Source organism: Pyrus communis, chromosome 10 (assembly GCF_041283825.1).
Source record: "Pyrus communis isolate YQ-2024b chromosome 10, ASM4128382v1, whole genome shotgun sequence".
NCBI classification, from domain to species: domain Eukaryota; kingdom Viridiplantae; phylum Streptophyta; class Magnoliopsida; order Rosales; family Rosaceae; genus Pyrus; species Pyrus communis.
The window spans coordinates 21,835,357-21,852,215 of NC_142574.1; the positions used below are offsets into that span (position 1 = coordinate 21,835,357).

At 37.5% G+C, this 16,859-nt stretch overlaps 1 protein-coding gene across 2 annotated transcripts; it reads right to left on the reverse strand.

Annotated features, from left to right (window-relative positions):
- Window positions 1–2,964: 2,964 nt before the first annotated feature.
- LOC137727468 (B3 domain-containing transcription factor ABI3-like) lies at window positions 2,965–12,251 on the reverse strand. 2 transcript variants are annotated; one of them, XM_088678540.1, is made up of 6 exons: window positions 9,719–12,251; window positions 4,736–4,828; window positions 4,482–4,582; window positions 4,279–4,325; window positions 3,984–4,060; window positions 2,965–3,749 (listed from the first exon to the last, which is right to left on the reverse strand). In XM_088678540.1, the coding sequence occupies exons 1-6, from the start codon at window positions 11,483–11,485 to the stop codon at window positions 3,588–3,590; spliced, it is 2,247 nt and encodes a 748-aa protein (XP_088534666.1). In that variant the 5' UTR covers window positions 11,486–12,251; the 3' UTR covers window positions 2,965–3,587. The 2 variants fall into 2 exon arrangements, with proteins under 2 accessions (XP_088534666.1, XP_068322425.2); XM_068466324.2 differs by having other exon boundaries at window positions 4,279–4,331; window positions 9,719–11,865.
- Window positions 12,252–16,859: the final 4,608 nt, after the last annotated feature.

The window sequence follows — 16,859 nt, forward strand, 5'->3', positions numbered from 1 at the left end:
CTCATTCTTCATCCTCTTTGGAGCTCTAATTATTTTGATTTCAAATGGGTGCAGGGGATGTTCATTCGACAAACGGGTTGGCGGCAGAGCTAGGATGCTACTAGGGTTTGCTTTGGTGTGACAAGCAGGTTGGCGGCGGAGGTAGGATGCTACTAGGGTTTGCTTTGGGGTTTTTTTTGTTTAGGGCTCAAAACTATGTTTTGGACTGTTGGGTTACTAATCTTTTTGTTTGTGTGCTTATTGTATTTGGACATTTTCTTATGTAATCTGTTGTGTTATAAATAAAGTAAACATTTGACCAAAAAAAAAAGGGTTTTTATCACAAATGGTCCCTGAAATTGACCATCACCATGAAGATGGTCCTTGAAATTGAAAATTTATCAATTTAGTCCTTGAAATAGGTGTCGCAAATCAATATGGTCATTCTGTCACAATTCTGTTAAAAATTATGTTAAGTGCTGATGTGTCACATAAATGGGCCCAGAAGTCATTTTTTCTCACAAATGGTCATTGAAATTGACTCACGACATCAAAATGGTCCTTGAAATTGAAATTGATCAATGTAGTCCTGCAAGTAAGTGTCTCAAATCAATGTAGTCATTCCGTCACAATTTTATCAAAAATTTTGTTATGTGCTGATGTGACACATAATGGGTCACACAAGTCTAATTAAATTTAAAAAAAAAATTATTGTCTGCCAAAAACCCAGTCCTGCAATCACCTCTGATCCCATCCCACATTTATTTACCTCATCCGCTTTCTATTCTCTAAAAAGAATCTTAATACACCCATCTTTACGCACTTTGACACCCTTCACCGAATTGAACTTGAATCAATACATCATCGTTAACATTTGGACGATCAATATCCTCACAACCTTAATCTTGGAGAGCTTGTTCGGCACTTCTCTGGTGGTTTGGTGATGCAAAGAACGACGAGGTCTGCCTTGAGATAATGAGGTTATAACTGAGGTGTGTCTATTGTTGGTTGAAAACTATTTTCACACCCCTTCTTGGGCCTTGGTTAAGCCTTGTGCGTTTGAAGGATCTCTCTTTGGAGTAGGCCCTACTATAAGAAAAAAAAAATTCCACTGTGCAAAAAGGTATTTAGACAAATTTTTTAATTAATTATTACCACATCGGCACATAACAAATTTTTATTTTTTACTTTTTATTTTTTACATAATTGTGGCGGAAGAATCATATTGATTTGCGACACCTATTTTCAAGGATTACATTGATTGATTTTCAATTTCAGGGACCATATTAATGGTGTGGGTCAATTTCAGGGAAATCTTGATGGTGTGGGTTAATTTGAGGGACCATTTGTGATAAAAACCTGTAAATCTTATGAAGTCCATTTATGTGCCACATTAGCACTGAACATAATTTTTAACAAAATTGTGACAAAAAGACCATATAGATTTGCGACACCTATTTTCAGGGACTACATCGATTGATTTTTAATTTAAGAGACTATCTTGATGATGATGGTCAATTTCAAGAATCATTTGTGATAAAAACCCAAAAAAAAATGATTATCCACCATGACGGGCTTCGTTTTTTTCCTTTTTAGCATGGGCCTAAAAATCATTTCCAAATCCCAAGCATGGCCTCTTACCGAATAAGGAAAATGCAGCAATAATTTTCCAAAGCAAACATGGCCTTATCAAGCATGAGAAATGCAAACAGTTTCCCATTTTCAAACTAAAACAATCTTAATTATTTTATTGTTTTAAATACAAATATGATAGACCATAAAGGTAGGATACCAACACCAATCGCCAAATATATGAGATTATAACCAACACTCGCCAATTGAATAAGAAGTGAGAAATTAGGTTCTCATCCTTATTTTTTATACTCCATTGATTAACACGTTATTCATTTTTAATTTTTGATCAAGGTCTTTGGGTTTTAATAAACGTCATTTATTTAGTGTTAGAAACGTTACATTTTGCATATTTATATTTATGGCTAAACTTTTTATAATATATTTTTATTTGTAGTTTGTACCCATTTTTAATTTGCAACCCTTTTTTTAAATTGTACCAATTTTCTTTTAAATTTTAATTTACACCCATATATTAATTTCTTTTTGTCCCTTATTTTTAAAATTTTTATTTGTACTCAGAATTTTTTTAACTTTTTATTTGGTACTCATAATTTATTTATAATGTACCCATTTTTCGTTACAAATGTACCACTTTACTATATGCAAAATGTATCCTTTTTTTTAAGTACCATTTTTATGTAAAATGTATCCATTTTTTAATGTAAAATCTATTTATTTTTTTAATCTAGAATGTACCATTATTTTTTATATACAAATTGTACCCATTTTTTGTGAAATGTAGCCTATATAAATGTACTCATATTTTATAAAAATAAAATAAAATCCCATTTTTTTATAACCTAGAATGCACCCATAAGCATTCTTTTTTAAATTTTTTTATCTATGAAAACCCATAAGCAATTTTGAATAATTGAATTAGTAGTGTAAATGAAAGCAAAAAAAAAAAAAAAAAAAAAAAGAAAAAAAGGGTTGAGTTATATTGATATTATTGCATCTCTTTTATTATTATGTCATTTATGTGGTAGGGGAGGCACTTCAATAAAAAACTTAAAATGCATAAGGTTTGAGTCTATAACAATTAGGGACCAAAGACCGCAACTAAACTATCCCATAAGAAATTATCCCTTTTTTTAACATATACCTTAATCATAAGTGAGGAAAAAGTAGGCACTCCATGAAAGAACTCAAGCACTCTCCATGAAATTTATGTCGTCTCTTCTAAAAGTTTTCTTGTATGATAAAATCCAATTTCCTATGAATAATCAAAATGATGACCATATATTTCTTGTTCTGAAAGAACAATTACCTTTTGCATAACTGGATCCATGGATCTAGTATAATGAGATGATATTCATTAAAATATATAAAATGACAGATGGATCACTGATAACCACCAATGAAGATTGAACATTTATATTGCAGTTCAGTTTATATTCAATATGATCAAATAGCAGACCACTTGTAACAACATGTAGCTAGCAAGCAGCAATGCAAACATGTTTTTTATAGTACATAACGAATGAGCGAGCATTATATCCCTTCTCATATATATATACATCATTTACGAGCTTTACTTCTACAAAATACATATCAATAATTAACAAGCACAACATACACTAAACTTAATTGGGTGCGTCACCCGAAACACATATAATATCACATAATATTAACCACTCTAATTAACCAAAACAGTATTTGGAAAATGCCCGTACGTTTTAACTGATCAGATCATTTTACCCAAAAACCTGCGTAAAAAGCTTCACTATTTTTAAACGCATTATGATCTCATCCATGAAGTAGTAGCGTTAACTTTGACCGGTGAGAAAAATTGACCAATTAAAGATAAGGAGGCTTAGCTAGCTATGATTTGCAGAGAGTCGTCGATCAACTGAGATTCAACAAACCCTAGGCTTCACCATCCATTTCGATTCGATTCATGCATGGAAGAGAGAAGAAAATACGGAAGAGGTGGCTATGTTGCAGTTGGTCTTCTCTTTCATTTCCTCTGTCTCTTACTTTACTGTTATTTTCTTGTGTGCGGTTGTGGCTGAAGAAGGTGACAATCCATTGTTGACAGCTGGAGTGCTTGCATGCTGGTTCCTTTGTGTCTTTCCGGGCCTTTTGTTGCTCTCCGATTTTGGCCCCGCTTGCCGTACCTTCACTCCTCGTATCATCTATACATATACATTAATAAACACGTAATTAACAACAAAGTGTTTTTTATTTTATTTTATTTTTTATTTTTTATTTTTTATTTAGGGTGAAGGGTATTAGAATAGCCAACTTGGTTAAACTCACGACATACTAACTAAAAACAACATTTGAAGAATTACTAAGTGTCTAATTAGATAAATATTAGTGTAATTGATAACTAATTAAGAAGAGGATGTGAGGTCCTTGATGCTTACATATTTGTTGCATTTCACATCGGAATAGATGACTATGAAGTCTCCTTCTTGGAGTCCATTGGCTCTCACAAAATCTCCTTCAACAACATAAATCAGTGGAAATTTAGGGAAAATTCTTTCGTGCAGTAAATGCTACGAGCATTGGATAATCCATATTGGTTTGAATTATTGCTTTTAATAAGTGTCATCCAATGCTCATAGCATTTGATGCTACATAGCACCGAAGTGGAACCCAATTTAGAAAGACAATGAAAACATGCTTGATGCTTAATAAATATAAGCAATCCTTGCACACCTGTGTTTTCAAGGAGATACATCCTGCTTTTGTTGTTGGGCCAGTACCTGAAACTCCACATGCAAAGAAGAAAGGGGGACAACAAGATTACTTAAAATTTCTCAATGTATTAAAACCAATGATCACGAACGAAATTAACATTAATAAACCAAATATTTGTAATTGCAAAATGGACATTAATAGACCCAACTTTTGTAGAATACCTATAGCGCATGTTCCACACACGAGAAGTCCCAATGTCTTCCATTGCAATGGAAATTCCGTCTCTTGCATCCAATTCAGGAAGATGGGTTTCTGCTTCTTTCTGTTTAATCATTTATTAACACCAAAAACAACACAAACAATTCCCAATCAATGCAATTTGTTTCCCATACAATCAATAAAGTTAATATTTTCAACCAATTTCAATTAATAAATGGAAAAATAAGTTCAATTATAATTAAGATTAATAACTTACTTTTGGCAACACAATCCTTCCAAGACTACCCACATCACTCTGCTTCAATACCTTCTGAAGGAGAAACTTAAGATTCTTCTCAGATTTCCATCCCTGGAAAAAAGTACACAATTTCATGTAAATATTGCTTAATCAATTATGTTGTTTATTATAGAAATTATAGCTTTAATTTGTGATGTATTATTTCATCCTTGCAATGTACAATGGTTAGGGTATATATGAGGAAGAAGACTAAGAAAAACAAAAAAAAACATTCCCCTTAAAACAAGGAATAAAACAAGGAGTAAAACATGGAATAAAACAAGGAATAAAACATTCCTTAAATCAAGGAACTCATTATTTTCAACACTCCCCCTCAAGCTGGATCGAGGAGATTCACTGAGCCAAGCTTGCCCAATAACCGATGAAACTGAGATGATGCTAGTGCCTTTGTAAAAAGATCTGCTAGTTGATCATGGCTTCGTGTGAACATGGTCCGGATGATTTGCGTTTGAACTTGAGCTCTGATGAAATGACAATCCACTTCAATATGTTTGGTTCTTTCATGGAACACAGGATTGGCAGCAATGTGCATGGCTGCCTGATTATCACACATAAGCGTCATAGGGGTAGAACTAGGAAACCCTAAGTCTGAAAGAAGCCCTTTAAGCCAAATGAGTTCACAAGCAGTGGCTGCCATGGCTCGATACTCAGCCTCTGCGCTGGAACGAGCAATTACCTGTTGCTTCTTACTCTTCCATGTGACAAGGTTTCCACCAACAAATGTACAATAGCCTGTGATTGATTTCCTATCAATTGCATTACCTGCCCAGTCTGCATCTGTGTAGCCACTAATGACAGTGGACTGATTGTTATGCATTGTAATTCCTTGCCCAATTGAACCCTTAAGATAACGAAGGATTCTCTTAACAAGGTTAAGGTGATCAACAGTGGGAGAGTGCATGAACTGACTAGCCAAGCTCACTGCATATGTGATATCTGGACGAGTGATAGTAAGGTATATGAGCTTGCCTACTAATCGTTGATAGTAGCTTACATCATGCATGGCTTCTCCATCTATGCTGAGCTTCAGTTTACAATCAACGGGAGTGATAGCAGGCTTGCAGTCAAGCATTTTTGCTTCTTGAAGGAGGTCCAATACATATTTCCGTTGATGTAGAAACAGTCCTTTTGAAGATGTTGCCATTTCGATCCCCAAAAAATACTTTAACCTTCCCAAATCTTTGATAGCGAAAACTTGATGTAGTGAGAGTTTTAGTGCCTCAATCTCCACGGTATTATCTCCAGTGATGATAAGATCATCAACATAGATGAGGACCACCAACTTCCCCCTGGTGCCAGTTCTTACAAATAGCGAAGAATCAGCATTACTTCGCATGAATCCAGCCTTTTCCAGAACTGAACTGAGCTTGGCATACCAAGCTCTTGGTGATTGTTTCAATCCGTATATTGCCTTGTGCAATTTACAAACCATGTTGCCTTTAATACCATCATAGCCTGGAGGAGGTTGCATATACACTTCTTCCTGCAGCTCGCCGTGAAGGAAAGCATTCTTCACGTCCATTTGGTAGAGTGACCACCCACAATTGATTGCAACTGACAGTAAAACCCTGACTGAGTTCATCTTGGCCACCGGTGCAAATGTTTCCTTATAATCTACACCAAAGGTTTGGGTGAAACCTCGAGCAACAAGTCTAGCCTTGTGTCTCTCGATAGATCCATCAGCTTTGAATTTAGTCTTGTAAATCCAACGACTTCCAACAGCCTTCTTTCCTGGTGGTAGGTGAACTAGGCTCCAGGTGCAATTCTCTTCCAGTGCACGAAGCTCTTCTTTCATGGCTTGGTTCCATTGTGGGAGAAGAAATGCTTCTTGAAAGCTTCTTGGTTCATAGTGCTTATCAATTTCACTGAGAAATGTAGCATGAGATGTTGAGAACTTACTAAAGCTGATACATTCATTGATTGGATGTCGTGAGGCATATGTAACATAGTCCTGCAACCTAACTGGAGGTTTTCTGATTCGAGGAGGATTTCTTTTAATCACCTGAGACTCTGTAGAGGGCGGAGAATGATCAGAGTAGAACTCGTCTTCACTCTCACTGGCAGTAATTTGGTCAGTTTGAACTTCTTCACAATCTGGACTTACAATGACTGATCTATTTTCCAACATCGGATAATTAAAGTTTTGAGGGAGTGGGAACATGTCAACTAAATCCTCCCCCTGACTTGTAAAATAGGGATAGTCTTCTTCGAACTTCACATCTCTTGAAACTGTGCACTTCTTAGTGACTGGATTGAAGCACTTGTATCCCTTTTGAGTAGTCGAGTATCCCATAAACACACACTTGGTTGCCCTGGCATCTAGTTTGTCACGGTTCAAGGTTTGGATGTGAACAAAACATACACAACCAAACACCTTGAGATGTGTCAAATCTATTTTCCTCCCCTTAAGAACTTCATATGGAGATTTAAACCCTAGCACACGACTTGGAAGTCGATTGATGAGATAAGTGGCAGTAAGGATGGCAAACGACCAAAATTTCTTTGGAACGTGCATGTGAATCATGAGAGCACGAGTTTTTTCCAAGAGATCTCTATTTTTCCTCTCGGCTACTCCATTTTGTTGGGGAGTCCCCACACAGCTGGTTTGATGTATGATACCCTGAGAACTTATGTATTGAAGCATGTTGTTGGATAGGAATTCAGTGCCATTATCTGACCTTAAAACCTTAATGTTTGATTGAAATTGCGTTTTAACATGCATGTGAAAATCTTTGAAAATGGTAGGGACTTCACTTTTTGATTTCATAAGATATAGAAAACTTGTTCGAGAGAAATCATCAACAAATAGAACAAAATATTTAAAACCTTCCATTGATTCAGTTGCAGGTCCCCATACATCGGTGTGTACCATTTCAAAAGGTTTACTTGTCCTAGACATTGAATTACCAAAAGGTAGCCTAGTAAACTTAGAAAATTGACAAGTATCACAAGTAGGATAAGGGTTACAAAAAATTGGAAACAGTTTCGACAAGACAAGGTCAGAGGGGTGAGCTAATCTCCTATGCCAAAGTTGGTTTTCATCTATGGACTTTGATTGAGCTTGAAGAGCCTGAGTGAAACATGCATTCTTGCACAGGTAGTAAAGTCCATTTATGAAGATCCCTTCACCAATCATCTTCATGGTGAGAACATCCTGAAACATCACTTTATTTGGTGAGAAAATAGCACGGCAGTTTAGGGTGTTGGTGATCTTTCCAATTGACAAAAGTTGGAAGGGAAAAGTTGGTACATAGAGGGCAGTAGAAGGTGTTTTTTGAGAGAGTAAGTTTATTTCTCCTTTTCCCAAAACTAAGACATTTTTTCCATTTGCAACAGACACATGTGAGGGGCTTGAAAATTTTTTAAAATGATGTAAATTTGTAACTTTGTTTGTCATATGATCTGTGGCGCCTGAATCAATTATCCAACAATCAGTTTCAGTACTAGTTAATAGGGCAGTAGTAAAGGCTTTGAGTATACCTGATGCTTCTCCCTTTGGAACTTTCTCATTTCCAGCAAGAAATCCGGCAAATTGTCCCAACATAGCTGTGTGACTACCCTCTTCATTGCCTTGACCATGTGTGCCTCCTCCGTGTCCCTTACTTTGTAGGTAAGCTGCAAATTCATTGATCAATGACAATGGATTGGCAGTGAACTCCATGGATCCTTGTGAAATAGTAGGAGCGTGAGCATTAGCAAGTTTTGCCTTGAAATGAGGTTGAAATTGTTGTGAAGACCTTGGTATCATCCTTCCATCTTTGCTGAACTTAGGCTTGAGTTCAGGATGAAGTTCCCAACACTTGTCTTCCTCATGACCAACACCATTGCAATATTTGCATTTTAGATGTGTGTTTTTTCCCTTGTATACCTTGGCTTCTGAGTTCTTGTAATTTGATGCATATGCCCGAGTCTCCGTTAATCTAGGATTGGGATCAACATTCATAACCTTCTTCCTTGCTTCTTCTCGTTGGATAGTTGCACAAACATTGTTGAAGGTAGGCAGGTCTTGACTCATCAAGATGTGACTCCTTAGGTCCTCGTACTCAGAACTCATACTCCCTAACAGCTGATAAATTTTGTCTTCCTCAGCTCGTTTTAGGAGAATGGTAGGATCTGTGGTATGAGGGAGATATACATCCAACTCATTCCACATGGCTTTGAGACTCCCAAGGTGTTGAACAAATGCTTTCCCTTCTTGTTGAGCACTGGCAATGTCCTTCTTTAATTGGAAGACCCGTGCATAGTTGTTTTGATTTCCATACATATCCTGCAAAGCTTTCCAAAGATCATGGGCGGAATTGGAGTAGCTAAAAATTTCAGCAACATGTTTCTCCATGGTGTTGAGCAGCAAGGACATGACAAGTTGATCTTTGCAGAGCCATGCATTGTATGTAGAGGAAGAACGATCTGGAGCTTCCACGCTTCCATTTACAAACCCTAGCTTCCCTTTGCCTCCGAGAGCTAGGGAAACAGCTCGAGACCAAGGAAGATAATTGAACTCGTTCAAGAGAACTGAACATAAACGTTGATTGGTGTTAACCTCAACGTCTGAGGAGTTTGGAGAGAGATTGTGCCGGGTTTCCTTATCATGGTTGACAGAACTTTCTTCAGTCATGACTTAGACCTTGAAAGAAAGAAAAATTCGCAGCAGCAAGAATGGCAGAGACAGGTTACAAATGAACCTGCTCTGATACCATATAGAAATTATAGCTTTAATTTGTGATGTATTATTTCATCCTTGCAATGTACAATGGTTAGGGTATATATGAGGAAGAAGACTAAGAAAAACAAAAAAAAACATTCCCCTTAAAACAAGGAATAAAACAAGGAGTAAAACATGGAATAAAACAAGGAATAAAACATTCCTTAAATCAAGGAACTCATTATTTTCAACATTTATATAATCCGAATCAATTAGAAATGTAGCAAAACTGCACCAACCTGGCGCCTCTCCTGTCTTTCTTGCCTTTCCTGTGCAGCACTACGGCCCTGATTGTAAATCTGTGCTTGAGTACTAGCCGGCCGATCCATTTGCTGCACTGGAGGAAGTGGTGCGGCTTCTGGCGTAATGCTAGGCATCATGGCCACGGCAGAAGGGGACAGGGCTGCTGTGGCGGTGGGCCAGTAAAACCAGTTGCCCGGATTTGGCTGCAGCGGCGCAGCACCAGTGCAATTAAGATCAGTAGTGTTCCCAACAAAACTTGTCTGCTGAAGATGGTTATGATCTGGCATTTGATTATTAAGTTGCTGAGAATTCTGTTGATGGCCGTGGTGCCTATGGTGAGACACAAGCCTTCGCTGCCTTGCCATCCGCTTCTTCCTCGCCTCTTTGGTAGCCGAAGGCCCTAACATCATCAATTGACGCTCACCATTCCCCGGAAAATATTGATAAGGCTGGTACTGACTGCTGTACCCGGCAAAAGCCTGGGGATGGTGTTGGGGAGGGGCTAGGTGAATGTTATTATCCGGGAAGGACCCGTAAGGGGCCGTTACCATACCAAACGGAGACGACGTCCATGATGGCTGACCGGAGTCAATCATGTGATGATGATACTCTGGAGATGGTTGGTATGAGCTTGGCCCATTCCCAAAAGGGTCAGCCGTCATATACCCCATCATGGAAGGATAAGCCGTCGGCGGAGGAGAAGCTGGAGGCGGAATGGGGACAAGTAGTCCCCCCGCCGCCGGATCATAGGCGGCTGCATGTGGTGGAGGCGCCATCCATGGTGTCTGGGTGAAATTACAAGAAGGGTTTGATTCAAGTACTCTAGGGATAGAGTTAGGGTTAGGGTTTTGATAAGGGTTTTGGTATTGTCGTTGGGCGACTAGGTTGGAGTCTTTGGTGGTGATGCTATTGCTGCGCCTCTTTTGGAGATGGTTGGTCTGAACCCACTCAAGGACAAGTTTAAGCAACTGCTTCATGGCCTCTTTTCCTCCGCCCAAGCGCCTGGCGGCGCACTCGATCGTCGACTTCTTGATCTTCACACTTCTCAAGTCTTCGGCGGAGACCGTCTCTCTGTTGGACCTCAGCCACTCCAAGAACACCATGGCCATGTCATCCGGATCCTTGTTATCATTACTCTGATCCTTATTAGTATTCTCCTCATCCTGTCCAACTACTTGTTTTTGTTGTTGGGGATTAGACTGAATAGTAGTAGCGGTTTCATGATGGTCTTGTAATTGGTGGGCCATGGCTAAATGCTGATTATCTTGATCTTGTTGAAACTGCTCCATGAAAAGGCTATCACTTTGGAAAATGGAAGAAGGGTCAAAAAACTCGTTGGATTCAAACAGATCCATGTAACCAAAAGTCCCCATCTCATCCATGCAATCTATTCCGCCACTTAGATCCAACGGCTGAGAGATCTCCATCGAGGCGGTGGAGGACAAGGCATGCGCATCAACCGTCTGATCATCAATCTGCGAGTACTGGTGGTGGTAACTGTTGTGCTGCTGCTGCTGCTTTCTCTCCCCTTCTTCGGGCTTCGCGTCCGACTTGAGAACGGCCCAAGAGGCCGCGGAGGAGGACGAGGAAACCGAGGACAAGGATGAGGAGCACGTGACTGTCTTGACCGGTGCAGGAGTGGAGGATGAAGAGGAAGAGGAGGACATGCATGGGAAGTCTGGGAGAGGAGGGAACTTGTCGTTGTAGAAGATGGAAGGGTCATTCACATCGAGAGCGGTTTCTTGGTAATCGTCAAGCCACATCTTTCTGGGGTCCACTCAAAGAGTATCCAGATCTCCTGCATGCAGATCTTGATGTTGGTGATGAATCGGAACTTGAACTTGAACTTGAACTTGCTCGCCCTTCATATCTCTTGAAACTTTTGATTCTCAATGAACAAAATCAACACTTTTTGGGGTTTATATTGGGTATTTTTTTTCTTTCTGTTGGTATCAGATATTTTGATGTAAGGGAGAGTGAATTAATTGTTCTTCTTCTTCTGTGTACGGATAAGTGCAAGCGGGGAGGAAGAAAGACCGTATTGGATTAAGGAAGCAAGAGAATGAAAGGGCCCGCTTTTGGTATCAAACCCTTACACAGAAGCAACATAAAGCATCTGGTCTATCAACAACAGCAAAGACATCTAAACCACACAAAATAATATTATTTAAAATAATATAAACCTATTTTAGTCGCAGAAAGCGACGTCACCACTCTCTAATCCGTGAATCTATTCATATTTAATCCCGTCATTATCACAAAACTCACCAAACACTAATTCTGTGCAGATTAACAGAAAAACAACTCCAATAAACCCTAGTTCTTCACGGGCACGGCTGGAACCCGGCGGAGCCGCGGTGGACAGAGAGTAGAATAGTGGGGGTGAGAAGTGATCGATCTTCTTCAGTTGTGTAGAGAGAGAAGGCGCATGGTTAAACGGAGGGGGAACAGGAAAAGCTCTCAACAACCCCCATGTGTGTTCTGGTATGTTCTGGGGAGTTTCAATGTATTTGCACCACCAACTTTTCTGATATTTTTTGTTTTTGTTTTTTGTTTTGTTTTGCGGAGATAAAGTTCAATTGGTTTTTTCCCGGGGTTCTGATCTGAATTTCATCCCACTATCCATTCACGTACATACATGACGCATTAAGTAAGAGAGAGTAGGCAGTTTTAGAGAGAGAGAGAGAGAGAAGAATAGGCAGTTTTAGAGAGAGAGAGAGAGAGAGAGAGAGAGTAAAGAGACGAAGGATTATAGAAACAAGAAAACAAAACCTCGTGCCTCTACTTTCTCAGCCCTGACTCCGGATATTGTGACACCCGCCTTACGTTCCCACCTGAATGGTGCCACAGTGCGGTGCCTCAGCCTTTTACCATTACAGAAAGAGAATGCTAATTAAAGAGGTTTTCTTAAAGTGACTTTTTTTATGGACTCTCCACCATCAACATGAGGTGACTGGAGAGTTTATAGAAAGTTTCACTTTTGAAAAGTCATTTTAGTATTTCTCTTACTATTATTATTAGAGAATATTTTTGCTCATCACTATAACTACGGTATACACTCATCACACACCTAATCATCTGCTCACCCTCATCATCATTAACGCATACCATCTTACATTAACCATTGGTACTAAGAGTTAGAAGAATGTTAGTAATTTGCACTAATTTTTAAAAAAAATTTACTCGGACAAATGTCATGTATTATTTTTTACTAAAAAATAAAGACATATTAAGTCAGAATTATATTTTTTATTTTCCATTTCTAATTTTAACCAACATTAAAAAGTTTGTTTTTTGGTGCAAAAAGGTTACACGTGATATTTATTAAAGTGAAAATATCTAAATACAAATGTTAATGCAAAAATTGTTAAAATTCTCTAAAGAACTATTGCCATTTTTTTATTTATTCAAACGATAAATTTGTTAGATTAGAAGTTAGATTAGGAGGTCAATGGATAAGTTTGAATTCACACCGTTGTGCAAGGTCATTTCTTTTCAGTTCAAAAGGGTTAATTTCTCTTACATATTTATGCCATGGTTATACCAATAAATGAACAAAAATAAAGCATGCAAACAAACCCTAATTACGAAAGGAATCGCATGATGCATGTAAATGCATTCAGTTTGCAAAAATGCCACCGTTAAACGAGCAAAAACAGTGTAAACCAACTAAATTTACGAAATAAATGTTAGATGCAACGGTTATTATCTTTGATTTTTTTTTTTCTCTGTTTTCTCCAGAATTTGTAGAGAGAGAGAGAGAGAGAGAGAGAATGGACCGACTAGGTTTTTGTAATTTCTATTGGTTAGATTGTAATTAACTCAACTACAAAAAGTCCAAAATATTTTCTAAAAACAAAGAAAATAAAATATGAAGGTTCCATAATTGACCTAACAAGCCTTGTCTGGATTCCTGGGTGAAGCGGCGGGAATCACCATTTGCTGCTACGCGTCCATGCACTTCTGACGTAACCCCTTCTCTCTCTCTCTCTCTCTCTCTCTCTCTGTTCTTGCACCTGCTAATAACTGCGTTCAAGAAATTTTTAATTATGACTAGAACATTAATAGTACATAGCTCCTAAACCCTAGTATATGTATTTTTATGTAAAGTGATGAGAAATTTTATTTTTTAAATTATTAATATTTTAAGAGAATTGTTATTACACTTTAAAATTTTCATTTTGCACTTCAAATTTTTTATAATTAGTAAGAAAACTACACTTTTATGAAATGTAGAATGAAATTTTTAGAGTGTTAATAATAATTTCCTATTTTAATACATATATTTCATTATTTGTATAATAACACTGATATATCATCTGGTATGCCGATCATATTGAAAAATTTCTTTCCGTTTCAACTCACTCCATCTTTTCCCGATAGCTGACGCCACTGTACAAGCGACAGTTAGATTCACACCTACACAGCTCCACAATTCCTGACGGCCGAATCATTTCCTGTGGTGCGGGACCCTTTTCAGTTTCGTAGCTGGCTGCTTGCTATTAGGCTTTCTTGTTTCCGTACATCACAGTCACTCCGGATTTGTTCTATGCGACTTAGGGTTTGTGGAGTCTCACGTGGGTCTGGGTGATGTAACCCAATAATGAACAGCCACCTCAGATTAATTGAAATTTGTCTCTCTTGATTTTTCCTAAATATACACGGAGAAAGAATTTGTGTGGATGAAGCTCGTCCCCTTGACTTAATTCTTATGTTTTATAGCTGGTTACTTTTGAGTTTTGGCTTCACTAAATTCATATTTTTAATTATCATAAACCAAAGAATATATTTTTGTCGACCAAACTCTATCGTATTCGTTACTAATACATGAGAAATAACTAACACTACCATTTATTATCTATTGATATTTGTTTTTATTTATAATAAGAGATTTTAGATTCAATTCTTACGTGTGATGAATATTTTAAAATACACTGCCTAGATGATAAATGGTAGTCATGTTACATTTATTATAATATCATTTTTCACTAAATTTACTATAATCTAATCAAACATTAATTTTGGGAAATTTAAACTCTTCATCTTTCACTTTTCTAGTGATTCCTAATGGCTAGCATGCCTAAAGGCCTTACCATGTTCTTGGCATGGTGAGCAAAATCAGACTGTTTTTATATGACAAATGTTAATCATGTCGTAACTTGACTAGGCATTGATTATAATCAAAGATTGTGGCATTGGTCTTTCACTTTTACTTAATAAGGATACCAAAACCTAATGATCCATAAATTTTGTTAAAATTTGAATTGGATTTCATCTTCTACTTTTCTAGTGATAACAAATGACTAACGATGGTCTTTCACATTTCCATGTTCTTTGCAGGGACACGGTGGGCATTTTAAAATCACACTACGCAACTCAAATGACAAACGATAGTTATGTCATAACTTATCCATGCCACTAATAAAGCTTCTGATGTCATTAATTACTTCACTTTTCACTTAATGAGGATACCATAAAGTAGAAACACATTGGGTTTGTTGAAATTTAAATTGAATTTCATCATTTACTTTGATAACAAATAACTAACATACATGAAACTCCTTATTATATTCCTTTTTAAATCGCACTGCCCATATGACAAATAGTAGTCATGCCGCAACTTAACCATGCATGCATTGACTATAATCAAGGCTTATGGTCTCAAATTTTCACTTTCAACTTAACTAGGATAACCTAATGACACGTTGATTTTGTTGAAATTTCAGCTGGGTTTCATCTCTTACTTGTGTAGTGATAGCAAATGACTAACATGCCGAAATGATTTTCCGTGTTCTCGGCATCGTGGTCATTTAAATCGCTAACCTAATGACGCATTGATTGATAATAATCAAAATTTGTGTCAACCTCTAACTTTTAGCTCCATGAAGATAACGCAACCTAATGACGCATTGATTTTAGTGAAATTTAAACTGGATTACATCTTTTACTGTTCTAATGATTCCAAATGGCTAACATGCATAAAAGACTTCGCCGTGTCGGCATGGTGGACATTTTAAAATACATTGCCTAGATGACAAATCATAGTCATCCCATAACTTGACCATGCGTTGATTATAATCTCACTTTTCACTTAATATACCATAATATATTGACATATAGATTTCGGAGAAATTTAAACTAGATTTCATCTTTTACTTTTCTAGTGATTCCAAATGACTAACATGCCTAAAAGACCTTACCGTGTTCTTGGCATGGTGAACATTTTAAATCGCGCTGCTAATATGACAAATGGTAGTCATGCCGTAACTTGACCAGGCATTGATTATAATCAAAGATTGTGCATTGTTCTTTTCCATTTTCACTTAATGAGGATACCATAATAAAGCAGTACAATATTGGTTGTTGAAATTTAAACTGTATTTCATCTTATACTTTATAACAAATGACTGTAAACGTGAGTTAGTATTAGAATGGGTATGTAAATATATAGTGAATATTAGGAGTCCTTTATTAGGAAGGATATATGTTTGTGTCCTCTATTGATTATTGTTTCCTTATGGAATAAGGATTGTATTTTGTATATATTTTAGTAATGTAATACAATGAGAATTAAGCCGTAAAATTCTATTTGGCATCTGAGCCTAGGTTTACCGTAACCTTATGCTGTTGTGCTTGGTCGACCGACTTATTTTTGCATCTTCTTGCAGCAATAAGTTAGGCTGCACCGTGTGTGTGATCGTGTTGTGTCGTGCACTTTGCTATGCAAAGTGGATTGCTGCATCAAGAGCCGTGCGCGTAAGTCAGAATGACTTCCGTGGGAGATGACTCAATGTTGAAATTGGAGGGTGGTTCTTGTATAGCAACCAACAATCCAGTGTCGAATCCTGTCGTTATTCAGAATGATGCATCCTCCAATGCTGAATGGATCAAATTATCCTCTTTGGTCCAAGGTATTAGAGATGCACATCGCTAGACGTGGTAGAAAGGGTTTTGTGACAGGGAGCACCAAGGAACCTACTGAGGATAGTGTTGAGTATGAGACATGGGAGACATGGAATGCAATAACAAAAGGATGGCTGATCAATTCATGGAACCTGCTATCATGAGATTTTTTATTCACCTGCGTACTGCAAAAGAAGTTTGGGAAGAGGTGGCTCAAACGTATTACGATGGTTC

Bases quoted from the DNA above. Each gene is read 5' to 3' on its own strand.
- LOC137727468 (XM_068466324.2), bottom strand. From the start codon at position 11,485: ATGTGGCTTGACGATTACCAAGAAACCGCTCTCGATGTGAATGACCCT. The intron at 4,829-9,718 runs GTTGGTGCAGTT...ACTTTTTTCCAG, and splicing joins AAAGACAGGAGAGGCGCCAG to GGATGGAAATCTGAGAAGAA. The intron at 4,061-4,278 runs GTGTGCAAGGAT...ATGTTGTTGAAG, and splicing joins GTATCTCCTTGAAAACACAG to GAGATTTTGTGAGAGCCAAT.